General features: G+C 39.1%; 1 protein-coding gene across 1 annotated transcript; it reads right to left on the bottom strand.

The window, feature by feature from the left end:
* LOC104615410 (MORC family CW-type zinc finger protein 3-like) lies at positions 1-25,558 on the bottom strand (the record flags this gene model as incomplete). The annotated part of the gene is given in 18 exon segments (XM_010283270.1): positions 1-600; positions 3,798-3,961; positions 4,420-5,245; positions 5,819-6,006; positions 7,324-7,366; positions 8,105-8,179; positions 8,295-8,417; positions 8,529-8,633; positions 13,450-13,547; positions 13,978-14,097; positions 14,360-14,491; positions 15,690-15,837; positions 17,880-18,027; positions 18,306-18,520; positions 19,640-19,772; positions 23,928-24,000; positions 25,476-25,501; positions 25,504-25,558. Coding segments are annotated over 18 exon segments (2,826 nt in total), but the record flags the coding sequence as incomplete, so codon positions are not given.

Below are 25,558 nucleotides of genomic sequence, written 5' to 3' on the forward strand. Positions count from 1 at the left end.
AGTATACAATAACACTACTAAGGTTTGTTCTGAGAAGGAAATCAAGGAAAGCTCTTTTTTGCATTTTTAATATATTCCACTGCTTAGATTTTAGAAGAGGAAATATTTGCAAGTATTAATGCTTATATAAGATCAAAAGTCAACAAAACACTCTTGTAGAAAAGTATTCAGATTCCTAATAATAAAAATATTTGCAAATTTAATTACAAATACATTTTAAAAGCAAAATCCTTAATTAAGTACATCAGGGTTGGTTGATATTGACAGCGTTCCTTTAAGAGGAAGTGAGATCACACCCACTGCATCTGTGGGAACATCTAAATGCATAGAGTATATACACTTATTCATCAAACTATGTCAAATATATAAAATGAAGAAGCAGTATATACAATTTTGAACCTACACAAAGGTTATAATGGAAGATCAAGTAAGAGTCTGCTAAAATCTTAAGTACTACTGATTTCATGCATTTGTTCTACAACTTGTCCTAAAATTTCATCTACCACATCAATGTCGTAATTTACTTGCTGCAAGTCTAGATCAGGCATGATTGTAGCCAGAAGTTGTCCAACGTTCACTCGAAGAGAACGTAGTTTCAGGCTGTGAAGAAATAATTAGATATGATCAGGTGAAGTTTTACATTCAAATACACAGTACTTTATTTAACAGAGCTGGACTAATACTCTATACTGGGAAGGCTCCATACATGACTTCCATAAACGATCAAAAAACTGATGCAGTTAAAGCTGCATCAAGAGAATTTCAAAATCTATCAGTTTTTCAAAGGTGAGTCTCTCGAGCTTTAATCTTGAAGGTGTACATTCCCTTAGTGTCAAAGAGATACTAAGGGCTAAACTGAATTCTGCCTTTCCCAGAAGAGATCAGAAATATTTCTGAATGCTTTTATTTGTTAGCAAAAAAGCACTGGCACAATCCTTTATCCCACACCACCTTTTTATTTCTCAAAACCATATTAAACCCCAGTATTTTTAAACATTTAGAAGCACAAACTACTACCACCTATGGGAACAAAAGAAGATAAAAGGAAGAGAGAAGAGGAGATGGCAGGAAAGAGTAGTTTGTCCAAAGGCTTTAAAATACAAACAGAAAATAAGGTAAGAGTTACAGGGAAAATGCTTTCTTTCCTGGATCCCCTTGCTCTGTCTTCTTCCTGATCAAATTGCTTCCAAATCACCCATCCCTTCTCTTGAGCATTTCCTATTACCATCACTTCCTTTACCATCTCCAGTAGCCAGTCTTCACAGTGCCATCATATCCCAATAGGACTTGCAGTGGAAGTTACTTACAAGTCCTGCATATATTTGCTAATTCTTTTAGGGAGCACAAGTTAGATGCTACAAGAAGAAAATGAAATGCTGGCAGATAAAGGGAAGACTGAACCACAGGAAAAGTTAGATTGAAAGGGGTCTCTGGAAGTCAACCAACCCATTCTCCCACTTGCCTCCAACACACATTCAAAGCAGGGTTAACTCAGATCAGGTTGCTTAGGACCTCCTTGTGTTTTGAAAATCTGCAAAGATGGAGGTTTGAAAAGATGAAAATTTGAAAAGATTTGAGATTCCACAATCTCCCCAGGTCCCTTTTTCAGGGTTTGACTACCCTTGCTGTGAACACTTTTTCTCAAATATTTAAACAGAATTTCCCTTGTTGCAGCTTGTGTCTATTGCCTCTCATCCTATCACTGTGCTCATGAGAAGAGGCTGGCTTCATTTTTTCTACACCCTCTCATTAGGCAGCAAAAGAGAGCAATAGGATTTCAAGGTAAACCCACTCTTTGTAAGGCTACTTCTGTCAACCTTCCCCTTCTATGCCAGATGCTCCAGGCCCCTACCCATCTTGGTGGCCTATCAGTAGACTTGCTCCAATATGCCAGTGTCATTCACATACCAAGGAGCCCCAAACTGGACACAATAGTCCTCATCTGGTCTCAGAATGCCCGAGGGTATGGAAGAAGTTTTCTCTAGAACTGCTGGCTGAATTCTTGCCAATATAGCCTGGTAGGCACTGGGCTCTCCCACCACAAGAGTGCACTGCTGACTCACATGACTTTTAGTCCACCAGTATCACAGGCCATCTTCTTTCGAGCTGCTTTCCTATGAGTAGTCTTCAGCTTGTTCAGCTGCATGAGGTATTTCCAACACAGGTGCAGAACTTCGCAGTTGCCTCGGTTGAATTTCCAGGAGGTTTCTTTCAGCCCATTTTTCCAATTTGTCAAGGTCCCTCAACACCAGCCCTATCCTCCAGAGTGTCAATTGTTCCCACCAATTTGATGTCATCATGAATTTACTGAGCTAATTTTGCTCTGTCATCTAGGCCATTAATGATGGCATTAACCATTACTGGCCTTGATATTGATCCATGAGCTCAGCAGTCTGACCAGTTGTATAACCTGCCTCCTACTCCACCTATCCAACCCATACCTCACAAACTTTGCTATCATGATATTACGGCAGCCCATGTTGAAAGCTTTGCTAAAATGAAGATCCACAGAGCTGGTCATCTCATCGTAAAAGGCAATGAAGCTGCAAAGGCACAATCTGCCCTTAGTAAATCCATGCTGGTTGTTCCTAACCACCTTGACTATCATTGGGCTGCAGGTAGCTTCTAGGTAGATATACTCCACGGTCTTCCCAGGGACTGAGGCTACACTGACCAGCCTGTAGTTCTGCCTCTGCTTAATACAGGCATGACAACTGCCTTTTTCCAGGCATCAGGAACATTGACTGCCACCATGTTTTAGAGATACCATCTCAAGTCCAACTCTCCATCAGTTGGCCAGCTCCCTCTGATGCATCTCATCTGGTCACAGGGACTTGCGTACATCGAATTCGCTTAAATGGCGTCCCTTAATTCAGTCACCTTTTGTTACAAGTAATACTTCAACCCCCAAGATAACCACTTGGCTCAGGGACCTGGGCAGCCAGAGGGCAACATTACCAGTAAAAACCCAGGTAAGGAAGATACTGGGTACCTTGATTTGTCCATCACACGTCTTATGTCCTTTTTACTAGGCACCTGTTCCACTGAGCCCGGTTTTCTTAGTTCTCCTGTTGCTGCTACTGTGCTTACAGAAGCCCTTCTGGTTTCCCTTCACAGGCCTTGCCAGATTTAACTCCAGCTGAGCTCTGGCTTTCAATTCTATCCTGCAAGCCCAGGCAGTATGCCCATATATATCTGGTATGTGTACTTCTTTTGTGTGTTTGCTATTTCTATTAACCAAGAGCTACAAGCTCTCTATTTGTAAGTTTAAACCCTCGTTTAGTTCAAAGATACACTCTGGATGCAGCTTTGTTCCATAGATTGGTCTGCAGCAAGAAGTTCTTACAGGAAAGGTAAGTTTCAAACCCAAACCCAAACTCTTTTCAGTAGAATACTATTGATCCAAGAAAGAAAAATAGAGTATAAAAGTGAAGTTCATCTACACAGCATAAGCTAATGATCACCCTCTTTCCTGCCTCCTTTCTCTTTCCTTGTTCTGCAAATCATGTCTAGAAATTATGTAACATTTTTGATATTTTAAGATGTGTCAGTATGGCATCCTATTGCGCAATGGCCAGCCCTGCTCACACAAATACCTAAATCATAAAAAAAATTTAAGTAAACCACTTGATGAAAAAAATGTTACTGAGTTAGGAGTCACAGGCAGTAGAAAAGAATTCCAAACATAACATTTTATTATATGGTTATCAGACATGACCTTCACCAAGATGTTTCAGATACAATCAGCCAGCCAAAATCTGGCTTGAAATATAGTCTAGAAGGAACAAAATTGATACCTTTCTCCATCAGAAAAATTTACAGTCTCTTCTACATTACTGGTGGTAGAATCATTTGCATGGTTAACTGCTTGCGGAATTGAAGCTTTTAACTGTGCGATTTCTGCTTTGAGTTCTTCACATTGACAGGCAATTTGATTTTTTTCCACTTCTAGTAGTTCAACCTGGCAAATACATAGAAATTATTTTATGTATCAAATAAAATTATCGTGGACAAGACAACTTACAAATTTAAACCCTTTAACTTTAAGTTGACTGCTTTTAATTAACTTTTCAGTGAGATTTTAAGATACAGCAACCCAGACAAACTGCTTTAAAATAGCCAGCTGTCAGATGAACTGCTGTGTGTGTGCTCCCTTCTAAGCCTGCTCAGACTATCTCGTCTTGAAGTCGAAGCCATTCAGAACCTTGCAGTCTCTCTCAAGTTTGCTTATTTCTATCTATGGAAGCAAAAAACCAGAAGCTCCTAGGCTAATTTAGTACTTCTCCCCGCTTTTGAGGTGTCTTGGTTAGTTAGTGGACTAAACTATACAACATATTGTATACTAGAACTGCTATGAAACACCCATTTAAAAAGATTAAAATAATAATTTGATGGGTATCATAGTTTTAACAAACATACCTCACTTTTATATCTGTCTCTCTCAATGCTGCACTTGTCCAGTTGCCTGAAAACATCGTCTAGTTGCACAGCAATTTCATCTACCTCACTCTTATTTTCACCATCAGCACACTTGCTGCATTCAGTTTTTAAGTTCTGCAGGGTACTGCACTGTTCCTTTAGTTTTGCTATTTCTGCTAAGGCCTGTTCATACAGAATGGTCACTTCTGCCAAACTTCTTTCATGAACATTTTCTTCTTCGAATGAAGAAATTGTCTCAGTTGACTGATGGCACATTTCTTTTTTTACATACTTATTATTAATTTCTAAAATCCTCTGTTCCAGTGTTTCTACTTGTTTGGCTAATATTTCACATTTGCTTTGGTACATTTCTTTTTCTTTGTTTAATAATTGCAGCTGATTTTTCAGTTCATTTCCAAGATCTACAGATGTCTCAGAAACATCATTAACACTGTGCTGTTTGGTTTCCATCTCTGCCCTGGGAACTTCAATAGGTGTGTCATCTTCCATCTCTTCCTTTTTAACAACTAAGTTTGGGAGCTCTGTCTGTGTTGCTGAGTTCAGCTGCTCACTTTTTGATTCTGAAGTAGCTGCACTGCAAGGCTCTCTGACATCACAGTTTTCTTCCTGCTTCTCCTCTTGGTCCAAATTAATACACTCCGTTTTTACTACAGGAACATCAGAATCTGCTGAAGGCTTTGGAGTACTGCTCTCTTCTAAAATAATGACATCTTCATCATCATCATGGTTGTTGTACATTTTGTCATTTAATCGAGGTGTCTTTAAAGACACAGGTGTCATGGAACTAGGTGTCTTCCGCTTAAGACTGAGAAGCAAAATATTAAATGGATTATTGTATTGCTCAAATACTGCAAAGTCATGTTCTAAACTATGTTTAGTGTTTCTATAAGTGCTATCAAAAACTACCACTCAATAACTAGAAAAGGATGTATCTCTGCATCATATTTTAAGATCTGCACCTACAGTAAATACCCTTCCTGTAAAAACAGGAGACTGACATCCACACACTAAGTGATTACCTTCATACACTGTTTTGAAATGGACTCAGACTCAGTATTTGTGGGAACACCCACATTCCTTAACTGAGGTTAAGGAAAACATACTGCAGAGTGTGGTTAACACAATATAGTCTTTTCCTAAACAGTCAAACCGCTAAGCAATTTTCCTTGCCAGCATTTTTTTGCTGCATTCACTTTTGTACTTCACAAGGTTTCTAGATACCTTTCATCATCCTGCTGCTTCCTATACTCCCAAAAGTGACATGTGAATTTTGGCAGCTATCACCTGAAGGTGGGACTACACCAAACACCACTAGTTTCATTAACAAGTTATTCATTTTAGAAATAAATAGGAATATACTTTGTACAGGTTCACTAACCTGTTATCAGAATCAGAATGAGGTGAAGATACTGCTCTATTTAAAATAAGCAGAGGTCTTTTGACAGAAGCATTTGATGTTTCTGGTAAAAGTGATCTTGGAAGAGCTTCCTTTCCACTCACAGATGAGAATGTTTTGAAGTCTTTACTTGAAGAAACAGGTGTTTTTAAAAACATTTCATTATTGATCTAGAAGATAATATTAGTTAAAAATGAAAAGAAACAGACATTAGTAGATTCTTCAGAATAGGTTTAAGCAGTTCTATCTGCCAACACCTAAAATTCTGACCGACGTTTCTTATGTATACTACAAGGATCTCCCTGAACCCGGGCTCAGTATTTTGCGATACAAAAGGCTATCTAGACTCCACATTGCAAACCCCAGTTTTCTTAACTTAATGATCACACAACCCCTCCCCCCAAAGTCTACTGATGCGTATGAAGTATTTCCTTCATGTTGGTTTAAGTCATACAACATATTAGAAAGCAGCAAGTTCTATATCATAATTACAGACTTCTGGCAGATTTCTCAGAGGACTTTGAATGTTGTACACCAGCTGCACACTCCTCTCCATGTACAGATTTATTGCTGTCAGAAAGCAGCTTTCTGATCTTACAAGTCTTTCTCCAGATACAGCTTTTAAAGTACCATGTAGAATCTCAAGCAACAGCTTTTCCCAAACTGCATCTCTGTCTGAAATATTAACATCATGCACAAAATATGGGACAGCCACCTCTGTTAAAGCTGCTCATAATTAATTTTGTTTGTCTAAAATGAACAATACTTTAAGAAATTACTTTTGGAAATTACTTTCGTACCTGGGTAAAAGTAATGGCAGAAAAATTGATACAATGAAGTACGTAGGTTAAAACAGCACATGCAACATCTCTTCTCCAGAAATGGAGTGATCTTAGGTTAGCATTTCACTTTGAAAACAACCAAAGCGAAATCACACTTACAAAATCTGATTTTGAGTTATAATCTACACATTCCCATCACTCAACTATGTTGATTTGCATCTGCATTGATTTGAATTTGAGTACCTCCTTGCAAAAGTACAACTATTAACAAGTGTGTCCACACCCTGTCGCCTGCAGTTTCAAGGACATCTTTACTTTCATATCCTCATGACATCTCTACAATGAATCCACTTTCAATAATTAGATGTCATGCCATAAAAACAGGGAAGTGACCGACATCTTTTCTAGTACTGTAAGTTCTGCAAGAGGGCTTTGTCCCTCTCTCAAACTCTTTAAGTACTCCATGGAAAGCAATGGTGTATTTTCCATCATCAGACAGCAAAGACACGGGGATTTTTGGTTTAATAATAGTGAGCATAACCTGTCCAGCCATCAAAACAAAGCAGGATGTTGAACCAGTCTGTTGGCCACTAGCTAAAGCAAACTAACTCAAAGCCTGACCTATTCAATCAAACTGCGTAGTACTGCTGCCAGCAAGAACAACTCTGCTACCAAACTCAGTTTCCTATCAACATCGGGAGTTACCTGGTGGCTGTACTCTAGTCGCTTCTTCAGTTTTTCCCTGTCTCTGCACAGCAGCAAGGAAAAAAAATAAAATTTAAGAGCTTAGATTCAAAATGTTAATTAATTATAAAACCAAACCAATCTCAAAATATAAAAGCAAACAATACTCCTTATCTCAGCTAGATAAAATAAAGTTCTAATGAACATATTCTGATTTATTGAATGAAACTTGAACTTAGAAGCTAGTATAGCTTCAGGTTAGCTTAACTTCAAACAGGCACTCTCTCAGATTAAAATTTATTTTAAAAAATTGAAAAAAACCCTAAACCCCCCACTTTTACAACGCAAGCCAGCATTAAAGTTACCCAAGTCAGGTTTTTTTTCCATAAACCTTAGCTGAGGGTCCTCTTATTCTTAGATAAATGTATTGAGGTATTCAGCTGCTTCAACACAGACCCTGAAAATAATAGCCACCTCGACAAATTCTCCTAACAGCCCTAGTAGCTTGACAAGCGAGGCCCCTTCCATTATGACTTTCCTAATTTTAATTTAGGATTGTAAAGAGGTATTAAGTCAAAGAGGGAAATTTTAATGTAATGCCAACATGCTAATAACCGACAAAAGAACAGTGCTGTTCAGCTATTCACTGCTATGATCAAGTCCCGATTTCAGGGCATTATTTTCTGGTGGCATATATTCTCAGAAGAGTTGCAATTATACCATAGATGAGAGAAAAGGGCATTTAGTTTTCACATTCCTTTTCTAGTGTTGAGAAGTTTGCAAGAAAGTCTCTAGTACTCACTTTTTCTTGTAAGTTTTTTCATATGTAGGATGTATTAAGTCATCATCTTCTGGTTCTTCTGGCACATTACAATTCCTGAGTTAAGGAAAAAAACCCCAGCAACAGAAAGAGCTTAATATACATGCTTGTAACAGGTGATAAAATAACAACTAAAAGCAGTATTTAAATATTCATCAAAACCTAATTTTACCGGAATTGTGGGTCAGGGTTCAGTGAGCAGTACCACTTTTCTGGCAAGTGCTCTATTCCATCTGGCAGCTTTCGCCATTTCAGACATGCATCACATTGTACCCATGTCTGATCAGGCTGTTTTCTGTAATGGAAAAAAATATCAGAACTTTCACATGAAAAGTTCATTTTCATAACTGAGTGTAAAACAGTAAAAACAGTACGTAAAGTTCTTCTATTTAGAAGTGATACTCACTGTATCTCCTCAACTGGCAAAGCTAATGGGTATTCTTCATTCTTCTTTGTTTTCATTTCATTCCAGTAATCATTAAGCTTTTCTCCTAATGCTGCTATTGTAAGTCTAAAAAGAAAAGTTTTTAAAAGACCACCTTAAATAATCAAATCCTAGGCATAGAAAGAACCTTTATAAACTACAGGGAAGGCATAAATGTATGAACTACTCTAAAATTTCAATTTGCACAACAGTATGCTTTTTGCTTTTAGAAAAACCTAGAAATTGTGTGAAGTCATGTTTGTCAGCAAAGAAATTAGCAGAAATATGAGTTGGAGGGCAAAGACTGAAATCAAGAGTGATCAATTCAGAAGCACTGTGAAAGTATAGTGCAAACCCTGAAGCAACCTCACCAGTTCAACCTCAATCACAGAAAAAACAAGTACAAAACCACATCTGTCAATCTAGTACCTAGCTGATGTTTCTGTACATCCATTAACTGCAGGTTCATGACTACTCTAAACTGATGTACAACAATTCTACATGGATACTGCAGATGTAGGATCAATTTACTGTAGTTTAAAGTCTACATGCTGCTAAAATGAGCAGGACAGTCTTCTCCTAGGTTATTTTTTAGCTGGATTAGTTTCCTTTTCAGGGCTCATCATGCAGTTCAGTGACTACAAGAGCTGGCACACAAGAGGGAGTGGTGCAGAAGAACAACAAGCCCCACAGTGAGGTAGAGGTAAGACTGCCTCTCATCATGCTGAATTTACATCAGAGTAAAGTTGCTGGGTAACCAGAGCCGAAAGTTCAGTCCCTTCCTGTCTGGCTCATTCCAAGACCTACCCCACCCATCCCTTGAACTTACACAAATGTTTGTGCAGTGAACTAGTCTGACCTAGAGAGTTTTGATCTAGATCACCGCTGAACCCAAGTCATGAATTTCAGTGCCAAAAAAAAGGAAGTAGCACAAGGGCAGAAATGAAAAGCAATGCATGGACGGGATCACGTCTTTCTTCTGGAGAGGGAAGAAGGGCAGGTCAGCTTACACTCATGAAAGTACAGCATCAGTTCCATGTTTCTGTTTTGGGCTGTGTCCTGGTTTCAGCTGGGATAGAGTTAATTTACTTCATAGATGCTAGTGTGAGGCTGTGTTTTCAATTTGGGATGAGAAAATGTTGGTAACGTACCAATATTTTGAGTTGTTCCTAAGCAGCCAAGGACTGTCCAGCTTTTCATGCTGGCCTGCCAGAGAGATGGCTGGGGATACATGGGAAGCTGGGAGGGGACACGGCCAGGACAGCTGGCCCAAACTGGCCAAAGGGATATTCCATACCATATGACATCACGCTCAGTATATAAAGCTCAGATGAGGAAGAAGGAAGGGGTGGCAGGGATGTTCGGGGTTATGGTATCCATCTTCCCAAGAAACCATTACACAAGATGGAGCCCTGCTTTCCTGGAGATGGCTGAACACCTGCCTGCCAAGGGGAAGCAGTGAATGAATTCCTTGTTTGTTCTGCTTGTGGGGGCAGCTTTTGCTTTACCTGTTAAACTGTCTTTATCTCAAACCATGAGTCTTCTCACTTTTACCCTTCCAATTCTCTCCCCCATCCCACTGGGGGAGGAGTGAGCAAGTGGCTACCTGGTTGCTAGCTGGGGTTACCTTTTGAAAACCTGTAGCACTTTGCAGAAAAACATTTATAAAAGATCCCCCAAGTATAGTATCTCTATGCCCACATTACAAGTGTTTTTAAAAAGAAACAAGTAAAAAGCATTCAATGCTCACTGTGCCAGCCTGTGGGAACATAGTGTAAGTCTTGTTCAACACAAATGACTATCCTATGTTGTTCCTAATTCCTACGCCTCTACCAAGGGAACTGTTAGTACCACCACACAGGAAATGGTTCAGGGAACATCTGTATTGAAAGGACTAATGCAAGAGCTATTTTCCAGTTTGATTCCCTGATCTGCTTTACCATGTGTTCTCATTAATGGCTCTGCTAGCACAATGGTGGTAGAAACACAAGAACCACTTAAAGCTGGCAATATCACTGCAAAAAGCAGCACAAACTGTGGGTACCATTTAAAGATACAGACAGATTGAGCTGTAGCGGCTGTAGCAGCTATCAAGCTTGCTGCGCCTCTTCCACAAGACTGCTGTTTCAACAGCAGGCACGACCAGAGTTATCTTGCTATAGTCCCTCAATTGCTGCTATTAACAGCGCTGTTTATTACAGCACTCTGGTGTGGTTTACGAGTGATCTTTATCTGCAGAGCTGCGTCTAAATCGGCAATTCAGGAAAGGCATTGTGGACAGTTCTGGTTGCCAGTAGAAACTGAGCCAGAACTGGGTGAAGGGCAAAACACGCAGCTTTAACAGGTTAATGACTTCTCCTGCCAACAAGTTTACCCCACCCATGTTTGCAAGTCAATACCCTAAGTTTCTAAGTCCATGTTGGAAGCAAGTGTTAGGGCACATAGAAGGAAACTGCCCATGCCCTTAAGGGCATATATACCTTATGCCATATGCCTAAGGTCAAAGAAGCCATAAACAAGAGCATACAGGAACAAACCTGACAGAGGAGAGGTAGTGATAAGAACAAACCTGGTCAGTCACACTAACTGATAAAGGTATGAGGTGTGTGAGAATGTTTATTTTTTCAGTGGGAGGATAAGGAAAGGGAAGGAGACAAACAGAGAGTCATAAAACCTGCACCATTAGCATTAACAAAGACAATAGCCAGAAACAAATCTGGTCACTCACACTGACAGGCTATCCAGAAGCTGAAGGGAAACTGGGATTTTTGAAACCAATAATGATACCAACCTGAGGGTCCAGGATACGTTTGGAGGGGGTCAGTGGAACTATGCCAACTGATGAGGCAATGTGCATGGCAAAGGGGGAGCAGGGCAGAACAAAGAGAGGGGTAGACAGAAGAGTGTATAAAATGAGCCGGTTGCATGTAAAATGGGGCCAGTCAGTACAATCGTCTGGCTGAGCGCTGTGCCTGATCACCGCAGTCTGTCCTATCTTCTTGTATCTTCTTATTGATTATTTTCTTAACTATCTCTCTGCATAATCTCATTCTCTAGCCTGTGCATACCTGTACAGCAAGGACCAAGTGCCAGCTGCTGGTGACATGAGTATGGATTTGGTGCCAGCTCCTGGAGTCAGACCAGGTGTGTCGTGTCAGCTACTGGAGCAAGTGAGGGTCTCAGCTGCCACCTGATGAGGCAGGAATGGTATGGCCCCCCAAAAAACAGCTCCTGGGGTGGACCAGCATGAGTGAGGGGCTCAATGATGGCAGTTGAAGCAGGACTGTGGGTCACAGCTGATGTGGCTGGTGTAGGAGATGAGTGTGTCTGCATCTTCCCCAGTCCCGGTGTGCATGGGGTGTGCACATGTATTTGCTAGCAAACTCCAAGCTAGACTTGACAGTGAGTAGGAAGCCCTTGGTCCAGGCGGGTGTATCAGGCCAGCAAGGGTTTGTGCTGGTATACTGAAGGGGGCTTGTGAATATCAACTGCCTGTGGAACAAGCAGTTGTGAATGCACACATTTGCTAGTGAACATCAAACTGCAGGAGCCAGTATATAAGGAACCCTGTTAAGCCAGTAAGAGTGTCTGCAACCCACACAGGGGTACCAGGAAGACAGAAGGGCCATGCCACTACTCAAAGGATCCACACACTTATATATGCTTGTGAATCTAGAGTGTGATTTGTGCCTTCACTAGTGAGCTTCTATGTCTACCAGCTGAAGAGGAGGAAGGGGACATAGCTGTTCATGTTTTATCTGAGTCCTATATGTAGGTACAGCTTTGTCTGTGGCAGTTTCCGTAACCAGCCATGCCAGGTGTCCTCTGTGCATGCATGTCTCTGGGACATGTGCTCAGCTTGGCTACTGGTTGAACCTGCAAATGGGAAAATAGCAGCCATGTGTCTCAGCCTGAGCAGAAACCCTGAGTCCCCAGGTTGGGCTCCAGTAGCTAGGCAGAAGGGAGTCCCAAGACAAAGGTGGTAGCTGCTCCTAACACGCCTTAACACAAAGCAGCACAGAAAACAGAAAAAGGCCTTGTCATCATGAAAGGAACGAAAGTAATACAGAGTGGAACAATTCTCAAGGTTTGCATGCAGGAGATTTTCCTTGGACAGTTTTTATACCTCACTCTTCCCCCACATGCCTCCTTCTACAATGCCAGCACAACTGATTCACAGCAGAGCGGTGTAAACAGAGTAGGAAATTCACCTGGCTTAAAACTAATAATCATCTCTGAAAATTGTAATTCAGACTACATTCCCAAACTGGTTCACGATGTAACTATAGGAAATATCACACTAGATACTGACTGATGGGATGGATGAAGATCTGCGAAGAAGTGGCAACCCTGAGTTAAAAATAACAACCAAAATGAAGCTATGTTCCAAATCACCACTTCTTTCAGAATGTCTGGTATTTAAAATGCTCTATCGGGTAGCAAAGGATTTCAGGACATTCGAGTCCACTCTTAGGAAAGAAATTGAAAAGAAGGGCTGAAAGAGCAGCTTTAAAAAAAAAAAAATCGCTATGAAGAAAGTTAATGGTGTGGGATTATGTATCACAATTTTAGTCATCTGCCATACATATATCCACATCTCAGTGAGTTATTCTGTGCTCATTTTACAATCAGTGAGGGGCAGAATTGCAACCAACTGCTTTTAGCGCACCTACTTTAAAGTGATGTTTACAATATCCTAGACTTCACTGACTGCACAATGAATGCAATAAGACCAGTGTAGATGTAAACATCCTAACCCTGCTGTTCAGAACAATTATGCAGTTTAGTGATGGAACATAAGCTTTTATTCTTACTATTTAGAAGAGAAGAAGCCTTTGTCATCAAGTATCTCACAGTGAACAACACTATTTAATAGAAAGTCTACATAAAGATACACATTTACCTGTATTCATTTGTGTAGTCAAAATCTTGTTTGTTATGAGTTGGTTTTAAAAAGTTGCATTCAATAACCCCAACTACACCAACACCCATGTTGTTTGCCTGTAAGAAATGAAGATCTATCAGGAAAAACACCCATATATTCTATGCTGAGACTACAAGAATTTGTCAGAGGTGATTATAAGCTCTATGTACTAGGTAAAAACAATTTTCTGGCTTACAACTCCTCTCCCAAAAGAAACTCTTAACACAAACTCCTTAAATAAAAAAAACACTTTCTGTTCCATACCTCTTCTTGTCCTGAAAGATCTTCCCAGGCCCATATTTTGTGTATCAGGCTTGGTTTCAGAAACAAACATTAAAATAACTGCCTACAACTTAACACAACTTTTAATTGCTACACACCTAAAAAAGGTGGGTTTATAAAAGATACATCAGTATCTTAGTTTCCATCTGTATATTTTTAAAATCAGCATTTGAGTGAAAATTATCTCTAAAGATGCCAAAATATTTTTGAGCTTTAATTTCTTACCTTTAACTGACAGCCAACTCTTTCATAAGCTTTGATGAGTCTGTTTTTATGGTACATCATTATTCCGTAATGATCTTTGTTTCTGCAGTTAAATCCAAAAGTAATTCTTACTGTTTTAGCCTTTCATCAGATTATTAAGGAAAAAAATCTAGTTACTGTCATGTAACACAAGATTATAGTTACTGTGAGTGTCCATTCTAAACTGGGTCCCGCAGCTTTTTTTATATTGAGATAATTCCTTCAGTATGTCTTTACCAAAAAAATAATAAAAGTAGAAATCACAAGGATAACTGTAACATAGCCAGCAGAATCCAGACAGCTTACATAAGATGTCACATCATTAAATTCAGCATGCAATGATGTAAATATTAGCAAAGGATACATTCAAAAATTTTGGCCTATATATATCACGTTCAATGAAGGCAAGGCTTTTGGAAACCAGCTGTGTTTTCACTTTTTGTCCTCGCAGAATGATCTGCATTGTTGGCTTCAGATACAAAATACTGCAATAAGCCTGCAAAACATACAGTAAATCCTGTTATTAAAAAAGCCAACCCAAAAACCTCAGGACTTGAACATTTTACAATATATGTTTAGAAAGACAGACTCAAGTTTTAATTAAAATTTTATGAAACTTTTCCCCCCCACTTGAAAAATCCATGAAAAACAGTACACATACAATTTAAATAAACAGCAATTGAAGGACAACTTTTATAAATGACAAGTAAATGAGATGTATGAAGATGCAGTTTTACCATTGAAAGAGCTCTCACACACAGACCTCTCTTTTTATCCCCTACTGTAGTAGCATTTTTAAGCTCTCAAACATTTAAATAACAAAAGCAAGTGTGTTAACTTTGTTCCAAACAACTGCATATTGCATAGCTATTAAGCTATAATAATCTTTTTATAAGCATGTCGATTAAGAATTTCAATTTGCATTTCATTTACACCATTATATTTACATCTTCTAATAATTGAAGTGGATTTACTATTTCAGTGAGTCTTAGACTAAGGGAAGGTTTTAGTTCAGCTGGAATAATACTTCTGAATATTATCCACAGGAAGTGCCCAGAACACCTAGTCATTCCAGATGCACTTTCTTACAAAAAGAAGCCTTCAAAGTTTATGAATCAGTAGCAGAGACAATGGTCATATCAATTAGCCTGCAGACAGGGACAAGGCTTTTCTGTATGTGTGTATTCAGAGCTGCTTCACAATTCTTTTATCTCTTTTTGAAACCTAGAAATGATACTTTGCAACCAAAACCTATCTGCTTTAAAAGATCCACACGGACATCCCATTTGTACTATATGCACATATAATCTGCAGTAGAATGGAACGTTTACTCTGCTGACAACCACCACCCCCCCCCTTATTTAATTCCTGAAGCTACTGATTGCATTTCTTTCTTGCTCCTCAGTGGATAGCTACATTTAACAGCAAAAGTTATTTGCAAGACTACGTAAGAAAACAGTCATTTGCTTCTCAATAAACAGCAAACGTTTACACAAGTCCACAAATACATTCCACTTTCAATTTTCAAAATTAATGTTGATGTATTGCCCTAACATTTAAATTTTGACATTTGTCCTCCCATCCCCAAATCAACACTTCTGTAGTACAGTACTTTATATTAAAAACATACACCTTCCAGCTTCCAAAAATAAATGATCAAATAATTATTTATTTTATTTAAATGTTACACATACTCGTAGTGAGTAGTCACTTTCTGGAACAATCTGGTCCAGTCTCTCTTGTTTTTTATATCCTCTTTTGCCCGTTTCATCTAAGTCTTCTGGAATTCTGATGTCGTATTTATCCTTGTCAAAGTCAAACTCTGTTTTTTCATTTTTATCTCTAAGAAATAAAGATTAAAAAAAATGTAACAGCTGAAAAAAAGCCAACCTAAGACAGATATTGTGGTGGACCCAGAGGACATCAAAGATGCAAGAGAATTAATTCCTTTGACCCATGGTGGTTTTCCTTACAGATTTGCTAAAATTAACATAAACAAAATTCACCAGTTTCTTTCTGATATCCAAGGAATACAAGAGAAGTGATAACAAGTGATAGGATTCACACATTCTAACTTAATTCTAAACAGGTCACACATCACTAATAAAGGCAGTTGGTATCAGCTTTAAATTCTGGATGAGCCAAGACACACACATTCCTTCTAAATGTAAAAGTTTCTGAACACTGCAAATTGCCTTCCTAAGATTTTTACTGCTGCAAAAGTGACACTACAACTTTTGAACTCGATTATCCCAATTTCTTACTGCAATGCTCACCAGAAGACTTATTTGATTTAGTTCCAGATGTATACCCTGCAGTCTATTGGCAGTACCTTCACACAACATTGAGATATATCGTAGTGGACAAATATTCCAGGAATAAAGCCTCTTAATACTGAAACAGCTCTGTTCGTTTTAAGTTACATTCAATCACAACATACTAGAACCAACATGAACCCACCCAAAAGTCTCCTTTCCCACAACTTCCTATGAATACACTACAAAATTCAGAACGTAGAACCATAAAATCATTTAGGTTGGAAAAGACTTTGAAGATCATAAAGTCCAACTGTAAACTTAACGCTGCCAAGTCCACCACTAAACCATGTCCTTAAGCACCACATCTACATGTCTTTCAAACGCCTCCAGGGATGGTGACTCAACCAACCTCCCTGGGCAGCCTCTTCCAATGGTTGACAACCCTTTCGGTGAAGAAATATTTCCCAATATTCAGTCTAAACCTCCCCTGGCACATTAAAGTTATCCTGCCCAGTCAGGTGAGTTCACTGTATTTTCTTTTGCTCAAGCAATGAAACAATGCACATTCCTAAAGATCAGTGAAAGTCTACCTGGGCAATGCAAATTAGCTTCTGAAGCGTAAAGGAGGTGAAGTTTTTCTTATGGAGTAGGTGGCAAGGGGAAACAACCAGAATTAGAACTACCAGAACATTTGTTACCTCCAGCTTTCTTGTATTAAAAAGTCTACAAAGCTAAAAGTGACTCAGGGCTTTAATACTCAGAAGAGCTTGATGAAAACAACCCAACAACAAAAAACCCAACCCCCAAACTTTTCACCTGCTAAAACTGACTGATCTCTTTTGTCCTCTAACATTTAATCTATACTTACCCAGGTGTGGTTCCCTGCACCAGCACCCCTTTTCTGATAGGCAAGAATAAAGGTTAGAAACTGAAAAACAAGTTAGTTTCTTGCCAAATCTATAGAACTGAAAACAGTTCAAAACTGCTTCTTATGGATACCTTGTTATTTCAGGAATTTAAAACTACAGTAAGCTAAATACTTAAGAACACAGCGTAAGACAACATCTTCCCAACTGATTAGTACCATCACTGTTAAAAGGCATGCTAAAGCTTTTCTGGACAGACCATCAGATAGGTTCCCTGCTAATAAGGCAGCAGCAACCATGCAAGATGTGAAGGAAAAGAAGATAGGAAGTGATGCCACCTATCTGCCACTGCTACAGCAGCAGCTGTTTAAAAGCAACAAAACCAAAAAAAACCACAGCAAGTAAATCCAAAATGGTTAACAAGTTTAGAAAGGTCTCTCTCTCCAGAAGGATACTGCTGACTCCCAACTTAAAAAGCCAGTAATACTTGCCCGTACATACAAGTATTTTTGCATTCATAATTTCATAGGTCTGAAATAACAGATTTGTAATCTATCTATTTCAATTTTCCTTCTAGCAAAAGCAACAGTATCTTATCAAGGGAAGATATAAAGTCACCATGCAAGTTTGAGTCCAGATTCCCAGTTACAGCTAGCTTCCCACAGTCTTTTGGGATTATTCTACAAAAGTGCCTTGTATGTTTGCATATACTGAAAGATAACAAACTAAACGAGATATGTGAGACCGGGCTTCATCTTACCTTCTAAGATTCCAAATGATAATTCTTGTTCCTTTTTTCCCTATTATGGCATCTAGCTCTGCCAGTAATTTCTCCTCATTAGAAAATAAAGAGTGTGTTAAAATGGCCTTCAGGCTGTTTTTGGATTCTGCTGGATCACTTATCTGTCGTAAGCATTATGTTAAGGAAAGTAACTTTGAATGAATTAAGCTTTAAAAAGATGAGGCAATTTTTATAACAGTATCTTGTACTCACTTCACAGGTTTTCATTCTGCATCTCAGAGCTCCTACAAATTCAACGGCTTTTACAAGTTATAGCCTTCCTTGCATCTCACAATTTATTTAGGGTATTCTTAAGATCAGACAAGGAGGTTTCCTTTACTGATATCATAGTCCACATTTTGCATGTACACACAACTTTTCATTCAGAAATTGTTGAAAGGATATGTTGGTTGTTGAACGTCACTATAGGAACCATGACATGTTCTGCTTTTGTGACTTCAAGGAAAGTCTGAGATAACAGGCCCACGCTCATGGTTTCCCCATTCTTCGTGAAGACTATTGCATCTTTTCCCAGGCGCATGGACCCTGATTTAAACCCATTTCCATACAGTCCTACTGGAACACGGCCATTCATCACAGATTTCTCACTGAAGCCAAAGCTGAAACATATGAAAACATTAGAAGAGCTTAAAAAGCCCTATAAAACTTGAAAACCCAAAAGATGCATGCAAGACACAGCAAATTAAACACAATGAGTTAATCTTTTGTTTTAGACATCAGGGACTACTGTACAGTTGAACAACATATAGTTAAGCAAATCCTGAAAGTTACCCTTATAACATTGCTAAAACCACACTGCAAGAATTCAAGGGACATTTACCTTCATCTTGCAGTATGGAAAAGAAGTGTCTATCTAGAATTATGCAATAAGCATTCTTACAGGATTCTCAGTTATCCGGTAGCTTAACAACAAATATTGAGAGAAGTCCATAAAGCTTTTTTTTCCCCTCCACTTGCTTGAAACTGTGTCATCTACAAATTTTTCATTAGTAACTACACATTACATTTAAAGTAAAACAAGTAACTGTATATGGAACACTGAATTTAGCAAGCAAGCTATTAATTACAGTATCTGACAGAAAAAGAAAACCAACAGTTTGAGTTCAAGCTTGCTTAAGTTTAAACCCAGAGACTTATCTGCAGGCAGAGTAATCTTTCATATTAAAAGAGTAATTGAACAGCAATCTCTTTGCTAACTGTAGAAACAAAAGTTGCAGAAAGATCAGTTCAAACCCTTTAGACTATTTAAAGCTAAAAAGACAATCCACATCAGTATAATTATCACTCCCTTAAGTTTTCCACAATACCTTCTATTTTCAATACTCCAAAGGGTTTGACCTGAATATCCCTCTGTCTCTTGCTCGCTAACTTAACCTAAAGCAATCTTGAATTAAAAAAAATAAATTAAATTCTCCTTAGCTCCACTACAAGGTACTACAGAGAGTTTACACAGCACAACCACTGCATGGAAAGTTAAATGGGAAGTTTGACAGAAAGGATAAAAGGAAATTACGAGATAAAATACACTGACAAAATTGTGTGAAAGTTTCCTAGTGTCTGTCCATTCTAGAGCCTCACTTGGATAATCTCTCACCTTCAGAAGTGCTAGATTTATGAACAAAATTAGTAGATTACATATGAGAAAAAGGAATAAGATGAGCAATAACAAAACTAGAAGCTGGAATCTTTAAGAAAAAAATTCAAAAGAGGTTATCCACCTTAGCATTTTGTGCAGCTTCTCCGAGTTCATACCATTTCCATTATCAGTGAATGTCAGGCATATACTGTCATTTATCACTGTTTTGTCTATCCATATCTGTTTAGCGCTCACATCTGGATCATAAGCATTATCTGAAAAGAAAGAAAGCAAACAAGGGTGGGTACTAAAAAGCAAAAATTAAACATTTTAAGTGTGAACATATTTTAAAGTGTTTAATTCCAGTGAAGATGTCAGATAGTAACTCTTCCAAAGTTACTTAAATCCCTATGTAGCATGCAGAGCCTTATCTATAGTAGGAATACACATATACTCAATACCACCAGCCAGCTATAAGGAATAGCTGTCCCTAACTTTATTGTGGTGCTATGCTTGCACATATGTTTGTTTGGTGAATATGGCAGCGTAAGGTAGTTCCCCCATCATGGGTCTATGACCCTGCTGAGTCACATGCTAAACTAATTGTGCTCTAAAATTGCAAGCTCTGCAGTTAGGTATGTAACATAGTTGCAGAATTTGTGCTGGCATACATATAAATTTCTCATCTAAGTCACTGAATATTAGTCAACTTTGGCACAGAAGCAAGAAGCCACAGATTTTAATAAAGTAAATGTTATGCTAAAACCTAAGTCTTCTAAATCACCATCTTCTTTATAGATGACAACACTAAATCAAAACATTACAATGAAACAGCTGCATCAAAACCTGGCAAATTTTGCCTGAAAGCAACACAATTTTCCAGCCATTACCTACGACGGTAACATATAGGCAAAAATTTAGGTGGAGATGAGCAGCTCAAATGCAAGAACAGAAAACGAAACCAAGTTTCTACTTTCATTTCCTGCCTCCCAAGCAGCTGTTGCAATATTTACTTTCTCCCAGACATGCAAACATCTCTTCTGACTGGCTTTCAGCAGACTAAGTTGTTGTCCGCAGTACGGACAATGCCATATCACTAATATACATGGCTGCAACAACTGCTGAGGGCTTTCTAATTGGCAAATCAGATTTGAAATACTATCACAACTTCAGATAATAAAATTTGAGAGACAAGAAAAGGCAAGCAAAAAAACCTGAAGCCCAAGGCCCCACATCCCATATAGTTCTGTGAAATCTACTAGAATTTTGACTCCACAGGTGCAGGAGATTAGGTGGAAAAATTATTGCTGCTCTGCTACCACATCGCTTCCATATTAACAGAGCTGAACGTCACAAATATGTATTTTGCTAGTGCAAGTTGTTCAAATCCAGGAAGGTATGACTTTCACAGAAGGGAAGTACAAAATGCTTTAAAATAAACTTTGAGTTTACAGGATTTGAAAGAGCTTGCAGCCTTGCTACTGCAAGTGAAATAGAAACCGTGGCTCCACAAACGTTTGTCAGCAAAGCTAGTTTAAATCTCACCTGCCCTAACACCACTTTCTCACATTTCTCTTCCCCCTCCTTCCCCAGCACCATGCTACTTGTGGAATTTGTGAGGGGGGAAAGCACAGGGAGGAGGAGGGATGAGATGCAACGGCATAGCAGCAGCAGTGCCCCTGCCTCACTGCCTGTTTTGTTTATGGCTCTCACCTGAACCTGCAAACAACTCAAGGCAGCCTATAAAAAGGAATCACAGCTTGATAGCTTGCCTCCTAAAAGCACATATCCACAGTGAAAAGTTCATAAATTTCAGCATCAACAAAAGAGGATATCTTAAGTACAACTGAAAGTTTGGAAATACTCTAAGACCATACTTTGTGCAAGTCTTCTGATTTGCTAGCTCAACAGCTCTCTCTAGATGGCCCATCTACCCCTTGCAAGTATCACCATTAGTTCATCCAAATTTAATCTGACTGAGGACTAACAGGAGAAGCCAGAAAAAAGTTAACAGGAGGGACTAGAGCTTAAGAAGCAAATTTTAGCATGCAGACCATTAACACGTCACAAACTAGAAGCCTTTACAACCAATACATACCTATTTTGAAGCTTTGTTAAAAGCAACACATATGACAAACCAGAGAAAAAGGAAGACAAGTTTGCATGCCTCACAGCACATCTGGGATCATTCCAGCCAGGTATGGCATGGAGTGATAAGCAGCTGAAATGACTTAACATATTGTTACCCCCAAAACATCCAGCCCTTCCCGCAGCCATGTGGTTCTGGTTTCCTCCTGTGCGCCAGCTCTGGCCTTATCTAGCTCAAAAATTCCTGCTTGCTTTAGTTAGGTTAATTTTCTGGATTAGCAATAGCAAAACTCATGCACAGGAAGCAAAGGAACGTATGAGCAGAAGGGTTTCACCCATTGGCAGCAGCAAACTGCTAGATAAGCTTGGCAAGTCTTTCCAAACCACACCTTTATTTTGAGGAACCAGTTAAAGAAAGTCTGCTAATTATTCTCTAACTTGGGAAGCAAGCAACTCTGAACATACCCAGTTAACAGCTATTCAAAATCAATAGCACGACGACCAACAGGAGCTAATAAGTTAAACAGATACACAAGCCCTAGTCAACAGCAGACACAGAGACAATAACAAAGAGCAGAACTCTCAGGATATTGATGGATGGACCATTCAAAGAAACCACTCAAGTATAACCCTGAAGATATTCAGCCAGAAACTTGATAACCTAAACAAAGAAAATTAGGATGTTTAAGTGGTACTATGACAACGTGCAAAAATTACTATTGAATGTTTTGAGGAAGCATCGAAGAAAAGGGGAAGGTCAAAGTGGATGGGACAAGAACTGTGTCCTGGTTTTGGCTGGGATGGAGTTAATTTTCTTCATGGAAGCTAGAGGCTGTGTTTTGGATTTGGGATGAAAAAATGTTAATAACTTACTGATGTTTTGGGTCATTGTTAAGCAGTCAAGGACTGTTCAGCTTCTCATGCTGGCCTGCCAGTGAGCAGGCTGGGGGTGCACGGGAAGCTGGGAGGGGACACAGCCAGGACAGCGGATCCAGGCTGGTGAAAGGGACATTCAATACCATATGATGTCATGCTCAGTATATAAAGTTGGGGGAAGAAGGAGCAGGGGGACATTTGGAGTTAGGGCATCTGTCTTCCCAAGTAACCGTTAGGCATGACGAAGCCCTGCTTCCCTGGAGATGGCTGAACACCTGTCTGCCAATGGGAAGTGGTGAATGAATTCCTTGTTCTACTTTGCTTGCGTGTGCGGCTTTTGCTTTACCTGTTAAACTGTCTTTATCTCAACTCATGAGTTCTCTCACTTTCACTCTTCCCATCCTCTCCCCCATCCCACTGGGGGAGGAGGGAGCAAGCAGCTGCGTGGGGCTTAGTTGCCAGCTGAGGTTAAATCACAGCAATGGTATAATGGGCAGGGGGGTATAACACAGGCTTATTGTGTGCAAGTTGGCTGCTGGTCAGTATGCTTGTCTGGTTTGACCCTCTGCCACTCTATTGTACATTCTTATTATATGCTGTTTCTAACTATTTGCTGCGTGAGTGTGCTCTCTATTCTCAATGTGTGCCTGCACACATTTGTTCTGCTAGCACACTTCAAGTTGGACGAGCCAACAAGTTGAAAGAAACCAGCAACCACTGAGATCCAAGGTCTAAGCCAGAGACTAGTAAAAAGCCCAGGACACAGGTACTGGAAGGACTCCCAGGTCTTAGTGAAACACCCAGAGACATGGGTGAGCATGAGTGATAAGTGAGTAAGAGTACACATATGTGCCACTAATGAACTTTAAACCTGGTCAGCCAGGAAGCAGGAAGAGGGTAAGGCCATTTGTGCTGCTCACCTTTCAAGCATTGCTTGTGTTTATGTGGGTTCTTGCAAAGTCACCGTCCTCCTGCCTGTGCTAATCTGTCCACAGGCAGCTGTATCTGTACAGGATGCAAGTGTGCACGCACATCTTTGGAATGTGCGCTCAGCCCTACTATGCTCTGGGCCTGGGAACAGCAAAAAGCAGTAGGCTTGCATTTGGTGGACTAGGAGAGAAGGAATTCACTTCAAAGCATCACAGAATGGTAGGGGTTGGAAGGGACCTCTGAAGATCACCTGGTCCAAGCACCCTTCCAGGTCCCATAGTCTTCTGTATTTGGTAATCCATAATAAACTCAGTAAAAAGAAATGCCAAACCTTACAAGGCCCCTGCCACAGATATCAGGTAGTACACATGCTGTTAAGAAAGAAGAAAGTCAATCTGACTGTACCAAAAAAAGATGTTGTAAGATTCTGAATGGTAACAACAGGATCAACTCCTTCCCCTACCTGAAGGAAAAGAGTTTTACAACAACAAAGAGTATTATGATCAAGTACACAAGCAAAGTATCAATTCACATACCTATAAGTTCTGCAATTGCACTAAAAGGCCAGGTGTGACTAGTAGAGTTGGTATGCAGGAACTTTGGACAAAGCTGAAATAAACCAAACAAGGGCATTAGTTTGCACTCTTCAACAATACCAAGCAAGAAAATAGTACAGAAAAACTACTTGCTACTTTGTACAACACTACCAAAAAGGTTGAAATTTAATTTACTTTTAGAAACTGGCATACTAACACCTTTCAAAGGGAACGTTAATACAGGTATTAAAGGCAAAAGAGCAATACAAAATTCAGCACAGTATCATAACCTAGGCTCAGAATATAGTATATATTCATCCTATCAAACTCTCTTTATCTTTATAAAAAGATATAAGGAACTATTGTTACATATTGATGCTAGAGGTTACAGAAAACATGAAAGCCTTAGTCCAAATCTAGTAACAGAAGCATATGCTCTCAAATGTTAAAAGTGTACTTCTTAAACCATGAGTATTAAACTTAATCTGAAAAAAGTAAGCAGCACCTAATATACTCAGTGGCTTACTGTCTGACATTATTGCTTCTTTCTCCCTTATTGATCAAAATCACCTGTCAGATTTTCTCAATTCATGGTTTGTGCTTTTAGCAATTTGATCTCATATTTTTTCCTCACTTCTGATAAGATGTAACCAGAGGAACGTAGCCACTACTAGAATTAGATAAGAATATGCACATGAGGTACTTATTTATGGGATGTGTCTTATTGATGTCAGACAAAAGTATTCTCAATTCATTTGTGAAAGCCTGGGTTTATATATATTCACCTAGATCAAAAGACTACGAAAACCAGAACTAAATATCCACATAACTTAAGGATTTGTCAATACAATGTTTGGAGGAATTTAACTGCTGAAACTGATACAGTTGCATTTGCATTACCACTGAGAATATCTGTTATACTTTTAAAAGGCCTTTAACACAAATCCACCACACATATATGCTTAAGCCTCACTGTCATAGTTATGTTGATGGCATAAAAAGCTGTATCTACAAATACATAACACTGGAAATAGCCGTTGTACAGTGCAGTTACCTCAAAAAACATAGAGAATCCACATTATAACATATATAAAATCAGAAAAATATTTTAGAAGTGTGTACATATCTATACTTCATAAATTTTACACAGCTACAAGCACTTTTACATAGTTAGTAAAGTCTAAATAAAACCAAGCAACCACTTCAAGCCTCCAAGTTCATTTACCAGGAAAAAGGAATAATGCTACAAGCAAGTTCTAGAGCTGAGAGTCAGGTAGCAGAGCGGGAGTAAGGTGGCGGCAGCAGCTGCCCTAGGTCAGATCAACATAAATTGCCAAGAAACCTCACCTTGATTCTAAAGGCATAAGAGCACACACTTTCAGACTGCAACTTAATCCCTGCACTTGTCCACCAAGCTAGAGTACAAGTATGAGTAGACTTCACATTCTTCGTTGCCATCTGTGCTTTAAAACTCCAGTTTTATAAAACCTGACAAATTGAGTCAGGCTAAGTCACTGTGCCCCTTTCAAATTCCTAACAGATACTTACAAATAATTTAGAATCCAAGAAGAATAGACATCAAGCCTATTAACGGAAACCTCACATATACCATAGTACACAGTTAAAAGGAT

Source organism: Phaethon lepturus, unplaced genomic scaffold (genome assembly GCF_000687285.1).
Source record: "Phaethon lepturus isolate BGI_N335 unplaced genomic scaffold, ASM68728v1 scaffold13933, whole genome shotgun sequence".
NCBI lineage: Eukaryota > Metazoa > Chordata > Aves > Phaethontiformes > Phaethontidae > Phaethon > Phaethon lepturus.